At 37.5% G+C, this 19953-nt stretch overlaps 1 protein-coding gene across 3 annotated transcripts in view; it reads right to left on the bottom strand.

Moving 5' to 3' along the window:
• Positions 1 to 19953, bottom strand: part of MEGF10 (multiple EGF like domains 10) — a 235899-nt gene that overhangs the window by 118015 nt on the left and 97931 nt on the right. For all 3 annotated transcript variants that reach the window (XM_034960437.3, XM_063604607.1, XM_003826672.5), the window contains 3 exons: positions 15810 to 15944; positions 8018 to 8119; positions 6610 to 6710 (listed from right to left, as the gene is read on the bottom strand). In XM_034960437.3, the coding sequence (XP_034816328.1) occupies positions 6610 to 6710; positions 8018 to 8119; positions 15810 to 15944 (338 nt within the window). The remainder of the gene's footprint in view (positions 1 to 6609; positions 6711 to 8017; positions 8120 to 15809; positions 15945 to 19953) is intronic.

Below are 19953 nucleotides of genomic sequence, written 5' to 3'. Positions count from 1 at the left end.
CATATGTATATGTACACACACATATATTACAACTATTTCATTCCTCTGGACATTTCTCAATTTCATTTCTCTGAGGATTTCTTTATTAATGCAGGTGGAGCATCCCTAATGCAAAAACCCAAAAGCCAAAATGCTCCAAAATCTGAAAATATTTTGAGTACTGACATGAAGCCACAAGTGGAAAATTTCATTCCTGAGCTCCTGTCATAGTCAAAACAGTCAAAATCTTGTTCCATACACAAAATTATTTAAAATGTTGTATAAAAATACCTTTAAGCTATATGTATAAGATATATATAAAATATAAATTAATTTCATGCTTAGACTTGAGTTCCATCCCCAGAATATCTCATTATGGATGTGAAAATATTCCTAAACTCAGAAAAATCCAAAATCTGAAACACTTCTGGTCTCAAGCATTTTGGATACTCAACCTGTACTTAAAATTCTCCAAATTATTATGACCAAGAACACAAAAGCAAATGCAACAAAAACAAAGATAAATAGATGGGACTTAATTAAACTAAAAAGCTTCTGCACAGCAAAAGAAATAATCACCACAGTAAACAGACAACCCACAGAGTGGGAGAAAATCTTCACAATCTATACATCTGACAAAGGACTAATATTCAGAATCTACGAGAAGCTCAAACAAATCAGCAAGAAAAAACAAACAAACAATCCCATCAAAAAGTGGGCTAAGGACATAAATAGACAATTCTCAAAAGAAGATATATAAATGGCCAACAAACATATGAAAAAATGCTCAACAGCACTAATGATCAGGGAAATGCAAATCAAAACCATAATATGATACCACCTTACTCCTGCAAGAATGGCCATAATTAAAAAATTCAAAAATAACAGATGTCGGTGTGGATGTGGCGAAAAAGGAACACTTCTACACTGTTGGTGGGAACATAAACTAGTACAACCACTATGGAAAACGGTGTGGAGATTCCTTAAAGAACTAAAAGTAGATCTACCATTTGATTCAGCAATCCCACTATTGGGTATCTAGCAGAGGAAAAGAAGTCATTATACGAAAAAGATACTTGCACATGCATGTTTATAGCAACACAATTCGCAATTGCAAAATTAAGGAACAAGCCGAAATGCCCATCAATCAACAAGTAAAGAAAATGTGACAAATACATACATACATACATACACACACACCATGGAATGCTACTCATCCATAAAAAGGAATTAAATAATGACATTTGCAGCACCTGGATGGAATTGGGAACCGTTATTCTAAGTGAAGTCACTCAGGAATGGAAAACCAAACATTGTATATTCTGTCTTATTAAGTAGGAGCTAAGCCATGAGGATGCAAAGGCATACGAATGATACCATAGGCTTTGGGGACTTAAGGGAAAGCGTGGGAGGTGGGTGAAGGATAAAAGACTAGACGCTGAGTACAGTGTACATTACTCGGTTGATGGGTGCACCAAAATCTCAGAATTCGCCAATAAAGAACTTATTCATATAACCAAACACTACCTGTTCCTTAAAAAACAATTGAAATAAAAGAAAAATCTCCAAATCAAAAATAATGAAACATGTCTAAATTCTTACCACAGATCAGGCAAGAATATTAATCTTAAAGGATGAACAAATTTAGAGTCTAATTAAATTTATAAACAGAGTAAAACCACCACAAGGAATCACAGATTTCTTCCTGTCCTAGTAATATTTTAATTTAAAAATTTCCAATCCTTTCTTTTTTTCTAATCACATTCTAAGAAAAGGCTTTTAACCACACTGTTGCCCACACTCTCTGCTGTGGTCTTTCCTGCCTGATGACATGCATTGGTCTTTCGGACAGACAGCCTTGTTAGTCAAAGTCTGCTCTGTGGACCAGGAGTTCCACACAGCCTGAGGGTTCAGTAGAAATGCATACCTTTGGGCCCCACTCTGGACCCATGGAATCAGAATCTGCATTTTACCAGCCTCCCCAAAAGTTCTGTGTGCTCATTCCAGTCAGAAGCAGAGCCAGTCTCTTCATCATGCTCTATACACAAGAAAACTAGAGTTTTCTTCTCCAAGAATCTCCACAGCTGACAGAATGAAGAGCCATTCAGTGACCACCTGCTGCTTCTATTGCACATAAACATGAAATGAGAGCCTCGTCCTGGGACAGTTTCCATGTGAATCTACATGAAAGACTAACTCCAGGACGCTCTGGCCCTCAATGTATTAATATGAAACTTAAAATCTTCAGGATCTTTCTGAGCTACTGTCCTTTTCCCTGGAACCTTGACAGTACAGAGAAGGCAGGAGCACCTGACTAGGCTGCCTTGCTAAATTTCCCAAAAGTTTAGAAACTGCAGCAGTAACAAGAATCCTGAATATCCACTAACGATACCTGTAAGGTCAGCGATCAGTCCTCTGGTCGATGTAGACAGAATCACCGCATGTGTAAGATCTATTTACTTAATTTCTCTAAAGTTCTTTGTTTTCAAGAACATTTTAAAAATCCAATTTCAAAAGAAAAGAGATTTTTACTGATTTTAGTCACCTTAAAAAGAGAGATGGAATTGAACATAGAGAACAGAGAATTTTCTCAACTTTTTTTTTCAAGGCAAAATTATTTAATGCGTATGTTTTTTTTAAATATTTGAAGTCATGTAATGAGATGCAGCTGAGAATTTCTTGACAACATGTGACATGGACAGGAGTTGGATAATCGTTGGTTCATAAGCTACTCTGCCAATTTCATTTATTTTATTTAGGTAAAGCATCTCATTCTCTGTTCAGCATAAATATCTGCATCCTCCTCCTCCACTCACCACCGATTGATCAGAATAAAAAAGTTATTTAATTTCTCAAAGCCACATTTTCCTCATCTTTAACATGGGTATGATTATATCTGCCTCATAATGTTTTAGAAATTTTATAAGATAATGTATACACCTGGTACATAGTAAGCACACAATAAATTTAACCATGACTTCGTTGTTGTCTGAAATGCATTAAAAAAGATACTTAGACTGCAAAACTCTTTGATGGCAGAAAGTATGTCTGGCTCACATATACATACATAATCTTTAGGGTCTAGCTCACTGGTTTTTACATTGTAGGTCAATCAATGCATGTTTTATTCAATTGAATTGAATCTACTGTGTTGAGTCTGATTTTTCCTGTGAAAGAGGAAATGACTACGATAAAGGAACAATGACTTCCTTTATATGGACAAGTAGAATAGAAACCTGCTTTTCTCCCAAAACAAGTTAAACTAACCTGCATGGTCCTACCACCATCCTGGTGACATCTACAAGCTGTCCTTATGGTTCTGAGACTGGCACTATTCCATAGACTCCTTCACAAGGTGAGCCTGGCTCCTGGAGGCCACTCAGCTCCCCTTCCTCAATCATAGCTGACTCTGAACTGGCAGCCCACTCTTCAGTAAAGTCTCTGGAGCCTAGAGAAGATGACTTTTTTTTTTTTAAGAGACGGGGTCTCCCTATGTTGCCCATGCTGGTCTCGAATGCCTGGGCTCAACGGATCCTCCCACCTCAGCCTCCCAAAGTGCTGGGATTACAGGCATGAGCCACCATGCTTGGCCCTGAGAAGATCATTCTTCACCAAACATATCCCTGACAATTTTCTAATGAAGAGCTACTTTTAATATTTGTGAAGTGTTCTGATCTCTGAAAGTGGGAGGAGTGGGTGAGGGGAAGATAAGAACCAAAAGGACATGTCACTAACACTTGATAACGAAGACAGCCGGTCAGGTCCCCACAGGAAACCTCAGAAAGCTGTGGAAAGACGGTGAGGCAGCTGGCAGTTCCATGTCAAGCCTCCAGAATGACCATCTACAGTGGGGTCTATCATGGAGGAGCGGGTGGGGCAGGATGAAACAGAGGTGGGGAGGGAGGGGAAGACAGGACCTGCTCTCCTGAAGGTGCTACTTGAGTACATAAAAGAAACTTGTTTCAAATACAGGTATTTGCATTAAATCATCCTTGTTTTCCTTCTAGGTAAACTACCAAGAATTAATTTGAAATGATGACTGATTCCTGTGTTTAATTTATCTTGGTGACTGGAAACAGTTAAGAAAGGTGACCATGTTATCTGTCTGGCAGCAAAACTTGGTAGAAAAAAAGAGACTATGAAAACACAAACAAGAATCATGTATTTTTTGTTCCTTCTCTATCTACAAGCTTGCCTCACTTGTGCCAACTGTGAAGAGTACAGAAAAGTCACTGGGAGTCACCTCCAAGAACAAAGAAGCGTAACAATTGTTGGGCGGGGTGGGGGTGTGGGGAAGCAATGAAATCAAGACATCAGAGTGGAGAGACACAAAATATTTTAGAGACCAGAGACCAACAGCTTCCAGGCCAGTGAGACTAGAGAGTAAGCTGATTAAATATATTAGCATATCTAAAGGAAAAAATGTTGCAGTCTCAGGGGCAGTTGGTCAGCAAGAGGCCTAGAAAAAAGGAGAATTTTTGAGGCAAATGCTAGAGGTGTCCATTCAAGCAGTTTGGGGGATGCTTTGCAAGCTGTCTAGCAGGAGAGAAAATGTATTTTTACCCATGTAATTTCAGGCATGATAGTGCTAGTGGAATTGCCTAACTTTCTAAGAAGGGCTGCACTACTGAGTTAAAAAACAGAGGTGTTGAATTATGCGGCTGATGCCAGGAAACATTGAAGCTGTCTCTCTAACTGAGCTTGCTTGGATCTACACTCCCCCACCAGCTTGCCAGTGAAATCTAGCATCCCACATGCCAGGCCTTCAGGGAGAGAAGGTATGGCCAGAAGACAGGCACAAGCACCTTTCCAAGTTTTGTATGAGTTAGGAAAATAGCATCCTGGCTTCATATACAAATTCTATGACCCCTGGGTTAATAGAAATGTGTGCTGGGAGGCAGAAGTACTCTCTTGGTATGTTGATGGTTGTGCTTGTAAGGTTGAACCCAGGTAAAGGCATCAAGATAATGTCACCGAAGGCCTCTGGGAAATGGCCAGCCTGAGTGGCCAGGCCTCCCCAATCCCCACCCCTGTGTGTACTCCACACTGCTTTCTTTTGAAAATTTCCCATCAGCCTGGGCCACTGAGATCTGCTCATGATTATTCTCTAAGATGTTTGATTATAAACATGTAATTTTTCTTATTCAGCATCATTATTAATCAAAGAAATGCAAATTAAGAAAAAATTAGTGAAAGGAAGATTGGCTCAGGGTATAAGCAAAAAGCCATTCTCATTTACTGCTGGTGGGTATTTAAATTAGAAATACACCGAAAGTCTTAAAATATGTACACTTCTAATCCAGCAATTCTACTGCTAGGAATTTATCTTTACTTAATGAAGGATATGAACAATTATTTAACCACAATGATGTCCTTTAGAGTAGTTTACGATAGGTAAAATTTGGAAATTGTGTGACCATTCAACAGCTGAGATTGATTAAACAAATATTTATAATGCAACAATATACTGACATTTGCAATATGTTACAGAAGTATAATTACTGACCAGGAAAAATATTCACAACGTATTTTTATTTTCTTCTTTTTGCTTAGTTACATATTCTAATTTTTCTTTCTATGAACATGTATTATTAAATATAGCCCTGATTCTGAATCCAAGCTAAGGAGCTGCCCCTGTCTGCATACAGAATAGAATCCAGGGGTTGGAAGAAAGATGAGATATGTACTATTCCAAGCCCTATCTCTGAGACAGCAAAGGAACCTCCAAGACGTATAAATGGTTTATCTGAGGCCACCCAGCCAAGTGATGGTAGAACCAGTGATATCACTGGGCTTTCCAGATTCTTAAGCTGAGATCTATCCAGTCATTCCTGGTGCCTCCAAATTACAGCAGAACCTTCTCTCTATGCTACTCAACATCAGCATCTCAACTCAGAAAGCAGAGCTGTCCCTCTAGCTGTGTGTTGAGCCATAATACTCAAATAAAATAGTCTTTAATGATCTCTCTTCTAAGTGACCTATACACAAAGAAAGAAATCTCAATTGCAAACTGCATCTCACATGCATCTCATATTCTAGGATTCTCTGAAGTGTGTCATAAGATACCAAACTTCTCTCAAGACATCTCAGAATGAACTGGTGAAGTGGGGAGGATAGAGAAGAGGGAAAATGACAATGAAAAGAAGTTCTATTTTGTGATGCAGACTTATTGTCATTTTTTAATGTGAAAACTCCTCTACATTTAATAAGCCTCATCATTCTGTGCACCAGAAAAGAATATGCTGGCCTCTCGGAAGTTGACTCAGGTCAGCTGCAGGAAAGTTAGGTCTCTGTTCTCTTCTGGGACCCAGGTCCAATGAGTCCTGACCAATTTCCAATGAGACATTTATTGAAGAATTATAATTTACATCACCACATCCGGCCTTGAATCATCTTTCTGTAACAGCTGTTTTCACCTTAAGCAACATTCATTTGGAGACTTTGGATGAGACAGGAGGACAGAGTTAATGTTTCCTTCATTATACAAGCCAAGGAAAAGTAGCAACCAGAGGGAAAAGGAATGTTCCAAGACACCCATCTCCCCAGGCCTCTATCTCAGCTGCTATTAATGGAAGCAAACCAGCACTGGGAAAAACTAGCGAATCTCAAAGGGGTGAAAGTCTTACTTACGGACACACATTTCCCCACTTTCATAAAATCCAGGACAACACTGAGACTTGCGCCTATACATAGTCTTCTCCCCATGTCGATAGGCTGTCCGATAGCTGACTCTATAGAGAAGGAAAAATTAGCTATTAAACATAATAAAATTCTGAAAAGCAAAGTATTTCAAACTAGTTATGAAGAAATATGGAATACATGTCTAGACCAATATAATACTAACTTATCAATTTGCTAAGAAGATATTAAGATTCCCTATTGAAGCCAATCTATGCTTTATTTTAAGGGGTCAGTAGTTTCATGATTTCCCTCTTTCACTTATCTTAAGATATGTTGAAAAGTATTGATTAATTCATATATGATACCCATCAAAGCATCATTCACTTACGTATGTTTTAAAGGAAGAATTCAGAGAATTCCCTTAAAAACCTTAGGGCAGTCTCATCCCATTATAATATAGAAGACTAACAGACAAAAGACCTCTCCATTGAACTAAAGTGCCATTTATTCACTGATTCACTTACATAGCATGTGTTTGTTGAGCACTTACTATATCCTGGGCACTGTTCTAGACACTGGGGAAAGAGCAGTGAGCAAAACAATACAAATCCCTTGCTCTCAAGGAACTTACATTTTACTTGGGAAGACAGATCTGGCTGAATTTGTTAAAGTAAGGACATGCATTAAACAAATGATTAGATCATATAATGGCAGGTAATGATTACATGCTGTGAAGAAAAATAAAGCCTGAGTCAGGGAATAGAATGTGACAGGCGGGAAATGCTAATTTACACAGAGTGGCCAAGGCCAGCTTGTGTGAAGAAATGACATTGAGCATAACATCATTTAGTGCAGTACAATCAGCAGATGCTGCACTCAAGGCATAACTCATACACTATAAATGTTAGTATACTACCAATAAAATTAGGGCATCAGAGTTCCCTTCTATACTAACATTAATATTTAATTATATTTTAGTTTTGTTTCTGTGTTCACATTTATAGAAAAAAAATACATCTTGTTTTACTTAAGGGTCAATTTAAGTTAGCCTAAATTGAGTCAGATGTTCAACTGGAAACATATGCGAAGATATGAATTGCTTGACATCTGCTGCTGTCCATAGGTAACAGTGTCTCCCCCAGTTATGCGCAACACAGAGGCTAGATGAATTCTTGTTAACAAATGATGGTAAACAGCAGACACTTTCTCTGCAGTTAGGCTGTAAGCTCCTTTAGGGCACGGGCTACCTTTCTGCTTTTCTACATCCCCTGTGATTTGGCACAAAAATAAGACAAGAGCAAGCCCTCAATACCTATTCACTGAATGAATGGATGCACTTTCTGCTGTCATTAATATCTCTGTATTAGAATCTATTCCCAGTTAGCCAAACTCACAAACATGCCTGAGCTTCTATTACCTGTGCCGCGTGCATTTAAACCAGTTTAGAATGTCAGTGCAGCTTGTGTAGTAAATTTGATCAAAAGGATGTGGGTATGACTCTTGCACAGTCACTGAGTAGCTGAAAAGAAATGGAAAAATAAGAAATCAGTATTTCTCTTTTTTAAATTAATAATATACTATGTATTTAAAAGTTTGTAAGCTAAATTATCTCCATTTGCAACTCCATAGTGACTTTTAACAGAGAATTTCCATGTTTTTATGGGTTTTTATTTAAACTAGAACCCCAAAAGGATCCATTTTAACAATACATTTAAAATACAACGATTTGTGCTGTAAATTTTAAAGAAAATTCTCTTTTACTCCTCACTATAAACCCTAATATTCCCAAATTTAAAAATACCACTCCCTATTTTTCTGCATTTAATTCCCTCCTCTTACCCCAGGGCTCAAAGCATAACAAAGATCATTCACAGAAGGTTTTCATTCTAAGTCTGCATGCAAATAATGTTACTCAGCAAAGAAACAATTCAAGTAAAGTAATAGAGTGCATTTTGCTACTGATTCTTAAAATATCAGAAAGAACATATTTTTCTCTAGTTGGAACTTGGAATAATTTGATTTCAGGCAATGGAAGACTATACAGTATACAACAACTAAATAAATACTATAAAGTAGTCTTTAAACCTGGTTCTAAACATATGGCTGAGACAATTAGCCTAAAATAATCATACCAACAGCTTGCTACTACTTAAATAGTCTGTTTTCCAATACATTTTCACTAACAGGTTCTTGTTAGAGTGAAAACATACAAGCCTATGGGCCTAAGAACATGGGTGGAAAACATCCATGAAATATGAAGAATACTCACTGTTCAATTCCAGACTTCTTCATTTTAAACAGTCTATTACATGCTAAAGAGCTTAGTGTCTGCCTATAAGAAAACATGGATAATCTTCTCCAAACAATTTATTCTATTTGCTTTAATTCTCTTAAAGATTTTCAGTAAAATCTTTAATTCACACAAACAAAAAAATGGGCCATAATCACAGACTCATTTGCTGCAAATCAATAGCCCAAGTTCACTAATAGGAAGGAAGGAAGTTAAAATGCCAGCATGAAGAATTCAGGTTAGACAGAACCTTCTCATTTGAAAAGCTATGTGGTGCTAGCCTCACAAACAATGGGTTTTCTTTCTGCAGCTGGTCTCTGGTAGTCATTATGTATCAGGCTTCAATAGGACAGCCATGAAATAATCGTACTATTCATAGTTTTGTGTATTTCATTCTTTGGGATATTGCAATTTATTTCTAGGTAAATTTAGGGACCCTTCATAAATGTTGGGCAATGAAACAGGCTCTGTTGAAAAGAGCACTGGATTAGAAGGTTATAATTCTGTACTGACACTGAGAAACTGGGAGATGTTCAGCAGATAACCTCACTTCCCTGGGTCCTCATGATCACGTTTTAAAATAAAAGGAGTCAGAGATGGTGTTGAAGATCCCCTCTTATTTAGCATCCTGAATCTCTAACATATACTTTAGATGACTGTTTCTTTCTACCTCCAACAAATGTTACCCATTGCTACCTGCAAAAATAAGTTCAGATGAGGATACAGTGTGCAAATGCCTGCATGCTATGATGTAACCCTTTTGGGTAAAGCAAGAGGCCCCTGCTAAAATATTAATATTCTTGGAATGACATATCACATTAAGCTATCTGTATTTTCTTCAGAACCCTAGCAGTGTCCTGAGGTTCTAAGACTTCCTTACCAATATTTTTCCTCCTGTGAAATTAAATAATTCAAATTTAAAGCTATTGGAACTTTAAATTATTTTGAGCCTTGAGAGGAATATAACTATGTGGCCTGAGTCATGCAGCAGGCAGCTGCAACTTCTTTTTCCTATAAATGATTAGAAATAACCAAATGGCATCAGAGATAAGACCCCCTCAGATCATTACCCTTCCTCATGAAATGTTGAAGCAATCTTCCTTGAAATGTAGCAAACTGTAATCAATCAAATCACTGTAACATATGTACTGGCTTTCTATGGAAAATGTCGAACCTTACTAAACTTCTCTGTTTCTGCCTATATAGGTGAAACTTTAACTTCCCCACTTGGGAACACTGAGCCCATTCCTTTGAAGTCTGTTTTCTGTATGGCCATCCTCAAATTTTGCGCCCGAATAAACTCAATACTTAATCATATTTTCTGACTCTCATTGTTTAAAGTTGACACTTTCTATCCAGCTGCTTGTAAATAGCTGAATCTTAAGGCCTACAGCATTATATCTCTGTTCCATTTCTAGTGGAGAACAAAGTGAATGAATGTCCTCTGTGTATACAACTGGTGTACAGGTACAGTCCTACATCACCTATGAGCAAAATAGAGCAACTTACCACATATGCTATAAGAACAAAAAAGAAGCCACTCTAAATTAATGCCAGTTGGGAGAAAAAATTTATTCAACCAGTCTCTACAGTACTAATTTAGCTGAACTAAATTCATTTGTTGGAACTAGACCTGATACAGAGTTTCCAGAAAATTTCAAAGGCCATGTTATGATATTCAAGTCCGTGTGCCTTGGAGTGCAAAAGTTATCATCAGTAAATGCATCCTGGCCAGTTCTATTTGATGTGGATGGAAGAACCAATTCCATAAGCAAACAAGTAAAATGTTTTCACTGATTTCTAGGAACCAAAAAGAGTTTTTAAATGAGAGGGAATGTTGGAGTACATCAATTTCCTCTTCTTGTCACTTGCTACTCACCAATAGCTCTTTTATTAAAAGGACAATCAAAGTATTTAGGATTTCAATTCAACAAACATTTATTGAGCAACTTCTATGCAATTCCTGCCCTCAAGGAGCTCTCAACCTAATGAGAGACCAATATTTAAATGCTGAAAGTAATATAATATAGCTTTCCATGGAGAAATATATATAGCTTGGGGAAAATAGGAGTATAAAATTCATTATGTTTTGAGTATTTCTCCTCAATCTTGGCTCTACTCATTAAAATTATTTTGACACTCAAACCCAGTACAGAACTGACTGCATATAAATTATTTTGAACTATATTAAACTATAGTACAACTAATTTAACTATGTTAAACTACAGTTCAACTAATTTAACTATAGTTAAATTACTGTATAAACTTAAGTGGACGCTTCAGTTTCTGACCGATGATAATTACCTGCCTAATTATCATCGGTCAGAAACTGAAGCGTCCACTTAAGCTTATAGGAGAAAGGTACTAAGCCTTTTCAACATGAATTTCTTTTCTGTTGTTTCTTACACATTATTTTTCTTTCTATACAGTTTTTCCTTTTTTTCATTTGTAAAGGTATTATAATCACACTATGGAATTTGGAAAACACATTTTTAAAAAACAGAGCAAGAGACAGAACTCCATAGCTCTCACATAACCACCAACAGCATGTTGTTGTGCTTCTTTACAGTTTCCAGGAGGTTTTAGCCTTTGGTTGAGGGTATTTCTAAATTCTTAGGTTATAATAATCATGCCATGCACATATTTCTAAAACATTCTTTTTTAACTTGAGTATATCATAAGCATTTTCCCATGTTAGTACATAGTCTTCAAATTATGACTGCCAAATACTTTGTAAGTGACTACACCTATTTTGCTCAATACCCACCAATCATTAGGCAATTAAGTTGTCATTCTTCAAGGGGTCCATTTTCTGGAAGTGATGTGTTTGAATCATGAAGAAAAGTGTCTTCAAGAATGGGCCTGCCTCCTCTGGTCTTTATCACGGCCACTATGGCCAGTGCTTAGGCTGCTGATGGAACTTAATTAGCTCCTCTGCTAACACTCCATACCTCCACATTCACCAGCAGCTGCTCCTGAAGTCACAGAGTGTGAGGGCACCACCTCTATTATCTGGTCCAATCCTACTTTCATTGACAATGAGCAACACTGAGCTTCCATATAGCGTCAGCAGTAACACCAAGACCCTCAGACACTGTCCTGCCCCATCCTCTCTCAAACATCACTATAGAACATTTAAAGCTTCTAAAACAGACAAGGAGTGGGAAACTGGAATTTTAAAAATCTGATCCCAATTCTGCACAACTTTCAGCATTCAGAGGCAAAACTCTTTATTTCCTGTTTGTTTGTTTAATCTTCTCAAACATACTGAAAATATATCATTGCCGTGATTTTAATCTTTTAAGTATTATCTGGGGAGAAACCCCAGCAAGATTTAATTTAAGGTCAAAGAACCAGGGAGTGGGGGAGGAGATGGAGAATAAGGGGAGGAAGCCATTATCACTTGGGCACGTTCCAAAGTGGTTAATTACATTTTACCTGCCTAAATTATCTTGTTACTTTAATCAGATATGGTAATAATCTTCATTTCTTATCTCTGCTTGCTTCAGGACTGCTGATTCAATTACTCTCCCTTCTGTGTTAGTAATTGAAGGTTTGGTCAAAGTGTGGTTTCTCTTCACTTGTGCCTTCTTTAGAAGAAACCCCACTGAATGGAAAAGCTCAAATTCATAGAATACAGAAAGAAGGTTAGGAGAAGGAATAGATAATTTCTAGAGTTATTCATTTTCCAAAAAGACACTGTACAGAGTTCCTTTAATCATAAACACCCCTTGAGTATTTTAAATGATTTCATTTTCTTTAATTTCATTTTATGTACAATTTCTTACAATCACAATCGCTGCATTAAAACAAGGCACATCTCTATTTCAAAATAAATATTCAGATATCAATTGGGATGCAGCTAGAAGCCATTGATGGAAGTATTTTTGTTTAGTGCTTCTCAAACTTGAATATGCAGACAAACCTCCCTGGGATCTTGTTAAAATGCAGATTTTGATTTAGTAGGTCTGGGGTGGGACCTGAGAGTCTGTATTTCTAACAAGTTCATGCCTCAGCTCTGCAAACCACAGTCTGAGAAGTAACCTCCAGGTGATTGCATGGTTCTGAGCCATTGGGTACAGGTGGTTTTGAGCATAAGAAGAACTTAAAATGAGCTCTACTACCAGAATTATGCCCTTGGAGCTCATCTTCCTCTCCCCATTTCAGTTCAAGCCCATTTACATTTTTGAAAATACTAGACGAACCTGTCACCTGTGCCTTTATTTGATCATTTTAATTTATCTTCTATACTGGTCCCAATTCTTATCAAAACAATTCTACTTTCTTTTACCTTTCTTCTAGAAATCATTATCTAGCCTTACAACAGAAAATTTATCAGTAAGAAGATTATAGCTGTTAACTCTTCTTCCTGGCAGTACATTTAAAAAAACTGGAAGTTTTTTTCATCATTTTCCTATTTGTTCACATTCAATTTCCCTCCCCCTTCGTGAGCATTTTAGAGTTTGCACTAATCACTTGCACAGTTGTTGGGTTCTATTAGGTTTAGAGATTAATGTGCCCCTTGTCTATCTGTCTTTCTCACTCTCCATGCCCCTCCCACATTGATGTACATATTTAGTCATTTCGTTTCCTATCAGAAGATGAACTCACTCATTCAACAATTTATTAAACACATGCCACATGCAAGGCAGTGTTTTAGACAGTGGGAATTATCAGTGGTGAGCCAGACAATGCACTTATGCATTGGCAGCTCTGGTCAACTGCTGACCAGGGAAGCAGGACAAAATGTGTATTTATAAGTGGGTGCCGGATTATTTGAAGCCTTGAAATTGTTTTCTCTCTCTCTCTTTTTTTTATTTTATTTTATTTTTTGAGGCAGGGTCCGCTCTGTCACCCAGGCTGGAGTGCAGTGGCATGATCTCAGCTCACTACAGCCTCCACCTCCTGAGTTCAAGTGATTCTTGTGCCTCAGCCCCCCAAGTAGCTGGATTACAGGCATGCACCACCACACTTGGCTTTTTGTATTTTTAGTAGAGATGGGGCTTTGCCATGTTGGCCAGGCTGGTCTCAAAATCCTGGCCTCAAGTGATCTATCTGCCTCGGCCTCCCAACGTGCTGGGATTACAGGCTTGAGCCACCGCACCCAGCCTTTTTTCTCTTATAGTCTTTCCCTCAGAGAGTTCATCTGTTCACATCTCACATCTCATCATGCTGGATATTCCCAAATCTATATTCCCAAATACTTCCAGGCCCATATTTTAAACTGATTTTATAAACACAACGTGGCAAACCCACACTAACCCCTTCCCTTTCAAATCAAATCTCTTTCATTTATTTTTCCATATGCGCAATGTCATCTGGATTACTTCACACAGCAAGTTCTAAATCCTCGTCTTCTCTGCCTCCTTCACTTCCTCAGTCAATGTATTATCAAGATCTGTTGATTCTTATTTCACAGCATCTCACAAACTTGACTTTTCCTCCCATCCCAAATCTATCATCCCTCCAAGAAGTTCAACCACCAATGGTCTCTTCCTTTACTAAATTTGACCTGTACCCATTGATGTAGCCAATGATTCATGACTTTAATAAGTATTTATTATATATTTTATTGATGAAATGCCTTATGGGAGGTGCTATAAATATTATAAAGAGCACTAATAGGAAGTCCTTCTGCTTAAATTCTGTATAATGTAGTTAATACCACAAATATATAGAACTTTATTATATACATATATTCTCTCTGCAGCTTAAAGTTTCATAATAATATATAACTCCATTGACTAATCAGGTAATTATGTTTTAATTACCCTGCTTGTAACACTACCAATGGAGGTAGGGATAAGCCCTTACCAAAAATAATACTGAGTGAGAAACCAGCATGTCCCCAGAATAATACCACTGCTGTGCTTGAGAGGCTCTGGGCTTTATGCATCCTAACAGTGGGGAACAAAGGTGATTAGAATGTGTGCTCTGTGGTTTGCTAATCATGGTGCTGAAGATCAAGAGTTTGATATAATTGTACTTACAGCTATTAAAAATACATATTACCCTCCAGTACTTAACATCTTCTCTTTGTTTAAAACACTTGCATTTACACTTTTTGGATAAAGATAATTTCTGGGAAATTCAAGTAGCACATTAGAGCAGAGCCAACTGGACTTAATTGTACTGCAATATCGCTGGATGGGTTTGCACTATTTTTGTGTTCCAAAAGGGACTATAAAGTCCCAGAGGATGATCTACTGTTGTGTACTTTCTACTGCAAATTGCTCATATCTAGACATTACATCATCTGCCTTCATATAACCACACCCTCCTCCAATACGGTACTAACTCTGCTCTGGTTGTGCACAGTTCTTGGTGGTCCACATGGCACTGATTTCAAACTGCCAAACTGCCTCCCCTTCCAAGATCCCCTTCCAATCATTGCAACCCACTCATCTTACTCAGTTCTTCAAGAGCATCTCAGGGGACACTACCTCTATGCAGCCTTGCCAGTTTACACCAAATTCAGGTCTCCCTTTTCAAGCCATCTACAGCAAAATTCTTTTAAATCCCATATATTTCAATACTTTAGTATATTATCTCATGCTGCTTTCCACTTCTCACTCATGGGTTCCCATGCATAAGTCCAGCTCCCCAAAATTAATGCAAATTCAAATCAGAGACAAGACCTTAGGAAGATCTTTTAATTGTGCTATTAATGTCTTCCCTGAATCTTACAATTGCACCTGCATTAGAATTAGATATATCAAGACTTTTTTCACATAATATATATGCTATAAGACAAAGGTGACTAACACTACCTAATTTGCTAGCTATGACTAATGATTTTTACATAAAAGTAATTTCACAATCTCTTCACAAATTCTAATTTTATACATCTGACTGATAATTACAGTATATAAGGGAACTTCTCAGCAATTCTTTGTCAGGCTGCTTTCAGAACCATTACCTTTCCCAGTGGCTACACACATTAGGGTCTTCGAGATTCAGAGGTGATGCTGTCCCAATCCAGTGGCATAACAATAAACAAATAAAGCTCAGGCATGAGTTCAAAGAAATAACCATTTTTTTTCTGAAGAACAACCTACAAGAAAAAAAATCCCAATTAGAAATGCATCGAAATGACTCACACAGAATTCTTTTCAGTACAGCGATCACCAGGTACCAGTTGTCACTGGGGCTGAAATGTGCATAACAAGCCATGTATTTCAATAGCCAGGTCACCAAATTCCACGGTCCAGGAGACAGGGGTGTTTCTTATGTTGTGCAGGGTGGCTACTATTTTGTAAATTACTAAAATATGCAAATCATCATCAATTGCCACAAGAACAAAAGCCCTTCTCATTTATGCCAGCCAATATTAAAGAAATCTACCAGAACAATTCAGAGCAACACAAGCCTCCACATTCTCTCACCTGGTGTATTTCCCTTCTAGAAGAGGAGGGCACACAGAGGTAGCTGGCCTCATTTGTTCTAGAAAATAAATGATGAAACAGAAGCTCCATCGAATCAAGAGAGAGGTACCTCAGGCTCAAACTGAGATTCATTTGATAAGTCACTCAATGCACTGAATGCCTGCTCCATCCTAGTCATCATGCAAAGACTGGATATAAAACACAGAACCAGTCCCTATCTCTGCCTGTTAAGATACTTATAATTTAGTAATCATGACATAAGTTTCTTAAACATAGTGCTTCAATTTCTCCATCTGTTGAACAGAAATGAAACCAAACATCTCACAGGGGTTTCTAAAAACTAGATTATACATAGAAAAAAATGTAAAGCTGTTTGCAGGTCAATGTTAGAGAAAATGAACCTAAAGACTGTAAAGTAACATATTTAAAAGCTTGGAAAATAGATAGGCTGGCAAAGGAGATTGAAGAGGGTGAATGTTCCAGGCAGAGGCATCCACATGTAAGGGAGGGCCAGGTGCATTTAGGGAGTTCAAGTTAATTCATGGCAAGAGAAAGGGGACAGCTGGAGAAAGAGACAGAGGGTGAGTCGCAATGGGTTTCATAAGCCATTGTGCAGTAGGGAACTTCATCCAAGGATAACATGGAGCTAGTAAATGGTGCAGAGTGGCATTAGAAGAATGACTCTAGCTGCAAGGGGAGGCTCTTGGAGGGAGGCCAGGTAAGACATGACTGTGAGCAGATCAAGGCAGCAGCAATGGGGTTGCAGGAAGTGGAGTGGCTCTAGGAGATTTTTAGGATGCGGAATCGACAGGACTTGTCTATTGAACATGGATTAAGGGGGGGAGGAACTTCTGGTTTAGCCCCTTGTGGGGATTGTTAGCCCCTCGCTGATATGGGACTCATAGAAGCCCTCCTCTGGGGAGGGGAAGCTTTCAGTTCAGTTTTAGATAGGTCAAGTTGAAGGTTCCTCTGATATCATCAAGCAAAGCCACCTACAAGCATTTATTGAACACATACGATATGCTAGGACCTGCGCCAGGCCCGGGTGTGTAACACGTGTAATGGTTTGCACCTGAGAATCACACGCACTCCTGCAGCCTCTGGAATTTAGTAACAAGGAAAAGTTTAATTGTCATACTATGTCATCTAATCATTATAAAAATGGATACAAAATTAGAAATCACTGATCCATTTCTTAATTACAAACAAAATAAGTGCCAACCTGCCTGTTGGTAAACTAGTGAAACTAGTAATAATGAGCCAGATTATTTGAGCAAAGCAGTGATTTTCTGGGTGGGAGCTAGCATTTTAAGAAGTTATACTCATTTTCCATGCCAAGAAGTTTTTAGTATTCGGGAACCAAATATATTGAATAATAACTTTATGGCTTGAAAAGACAAATTTATCTTAAAACAAACAAATAAACAATAATAACAGCAAAAAACAAACAACTTTAGGAAATAGTTTATCATTCAAATTCAGGACAGATCAAATGAGGAAATATTAAATTCTTCAAAATCAAGATTCTTTAAGTATACTATGACAAGTTACCTATTGCTGACTCAACAAAGGCTAAAAGAAAATGTTTGACTTGGAATAAGGAAAAAATCATGAATTTGTAGTATAATTAAAAGATATTGTGTAAGCCATTAAAGAAGCTGTAAAATCTTTAAAAGGATATTTCAATGGTCACTAAATAATTCCAATAGATAAAGCGTAAATAGGTAACCAAAATTAACTTATAGATTAATTCAAATTATTGACATTTCTCACATGCATCATGAAGTTGTAAAATCTGAAGCTTAACATTATATAAAGAAGCTCAGACACAGCACTGAGCCATTTATGTGAATTATCTATGTAATCCTTACAGCAACTTAACTAAGAAGTAGTAGTTTTTATTGTCCCTGTTTTACAGTTGAAGCCATGTAATATACAGCTAGTGTTTTCCTCATCCATCAAAAAAATCTTTAATATATTTGGCTGTAACAAATGAGCATGGCAATTATTTCCTGTCTCATTGCTTTATCTATGTGAGGAGAAGTATTTCCCTTCAATGAAGTGTGAAATGTGTTTAGCTTTCATTCTTTCCTCAAAGACATGAAGGCTGGTAAGCAGTAACCTACTCATAAACAATTACCCCAAATTGGAAAGTTTATTTCCCGAGTCATCTCAGACTCAAACCATCCATTTACCAATTAGAAATGTTTAGTCTGTAAAGTTAGAAATTGCCACAAGCCATGACTCAAAGTCCCAAAACAAGAAAGAGGTTGTGAGTTTTATTTTAATGTAAAAATATTGACACTAATCTTCTGGTTTCTCTTCTTGCTTTGTATCTGATGCGTTGCCCTGTGAAGAGGAGATGACAGAGAAAAAGCAGAATTTGGCCACCTTCTCATTGCTTTGGAAGTTCAGTATACAGAAATATCAAACTGCATTGAAAAGTCGCAGGTACCATTTTTGAAAGAAAAAATATCAGTACATTGAAAAATATGTGTGTGTGTGTATATGTGTGGATGTGTGTGTGTATTACTTGGTATCTTTGTCCCAATACATTTTCCTAATTAAAATTAGAAAATTAACTGAGCTCTAGAATAGTCTGAAAAACCAAAAAGAATTGTTTGATCAAGAGGCAAGGATCATGCAAATTCAAATAAGCTGGTTAAAACTGTTTGAGAAAATAACACAGATGTTATAGATGATGAGGAGAGAAGACATCTCACAAATATGCCAATAAGCTGTAGAGAAGTAAGAAACATAGCATTTCTCCAAATTAGGAAACATGGACTGTCCTTTCATTCTATCTTGTTTAATAAAGGCACTGAGATGCAATCAAAATCAGAAGTTGATAGGACATTTAGGCCAGGCGTGGTGGCTCACTCCTGTAGTCCCAGCACTTTGGGAGGCAGAGGCGGGTGGATCACCTGAGGTCAGGAGTTCGAAACCACCCTGGCCAACATGGTGAAACCCCGTCTCTACTAAAAAATAGAAGAAATTAGCCAGGCATGCTGGCAGGTGCCTATAATCCCAGCTACTTGGGAGGCTGAGGCAGAAGAATTGCTTGAACCTGGGAGGCGGAGGCTGCTGCAATGAGCCAAGATCGTGCCATTGCACTCCAGCCTGGGCAACAGGAGTGAAACTCTATCTCAAAAAAAAAAAAAAAAAAGAAAAAGAAAAGAAAAGAAAAAAGAAGCAGATAGGGCATTCATTTACTTTTTCCCTATCTTCTTTGTTTTCTTCTATAGGTTTTTGTGAGTAAACATAGTCAGTACCCTTTTTCCACTATGCCTACTCTGAAGGAGGAAAGTCCAGTAAATTTACTCTTCCTCATTTCTCTCTTCTATGCTGTGTCATCGTGTCTTATAATTTTCCACTTTGGAATGCAAATGAAAACAAAATGCAATTTTTTAAAAATAGTATTATTTCAATTGAAAACAAAAGCAGTGCAGTGGTGATTTGCTTCATTAAGATAGACATTTTTAATATATTCGAATCTCTAAATTGGGTGTTGGCTACCCTCACCCACTCAGACTTCCTCTTCAAATAACTTTCCTTATGATTCCGTTTAACAAAATTTAAAATGTAAAAAAAAAAAGAGTCATTTGCATGAACCCCCTAGTGCCAAACTTGATTGCATTTCAGATCATTCACTTAATTATTATGGAAAAATCAAAACAA

The sequence above is a fragment of the Pan paniscus genome, chromosome 4 (genome assembly GCF_029289425.2).
Source record: "Pan paniscus chromosome 4, NHGRI_mPanPan1-v2.0_pri, whole genome shotgun sequence".
NCBI lineage: Eukaryota > Metazoa > Chordata > Mammalia > Primates > Hominidae > Pan > Pan paniscus.
This window is presented reverse-complemented; position numbering and strand designations above follow the sequence as displayed.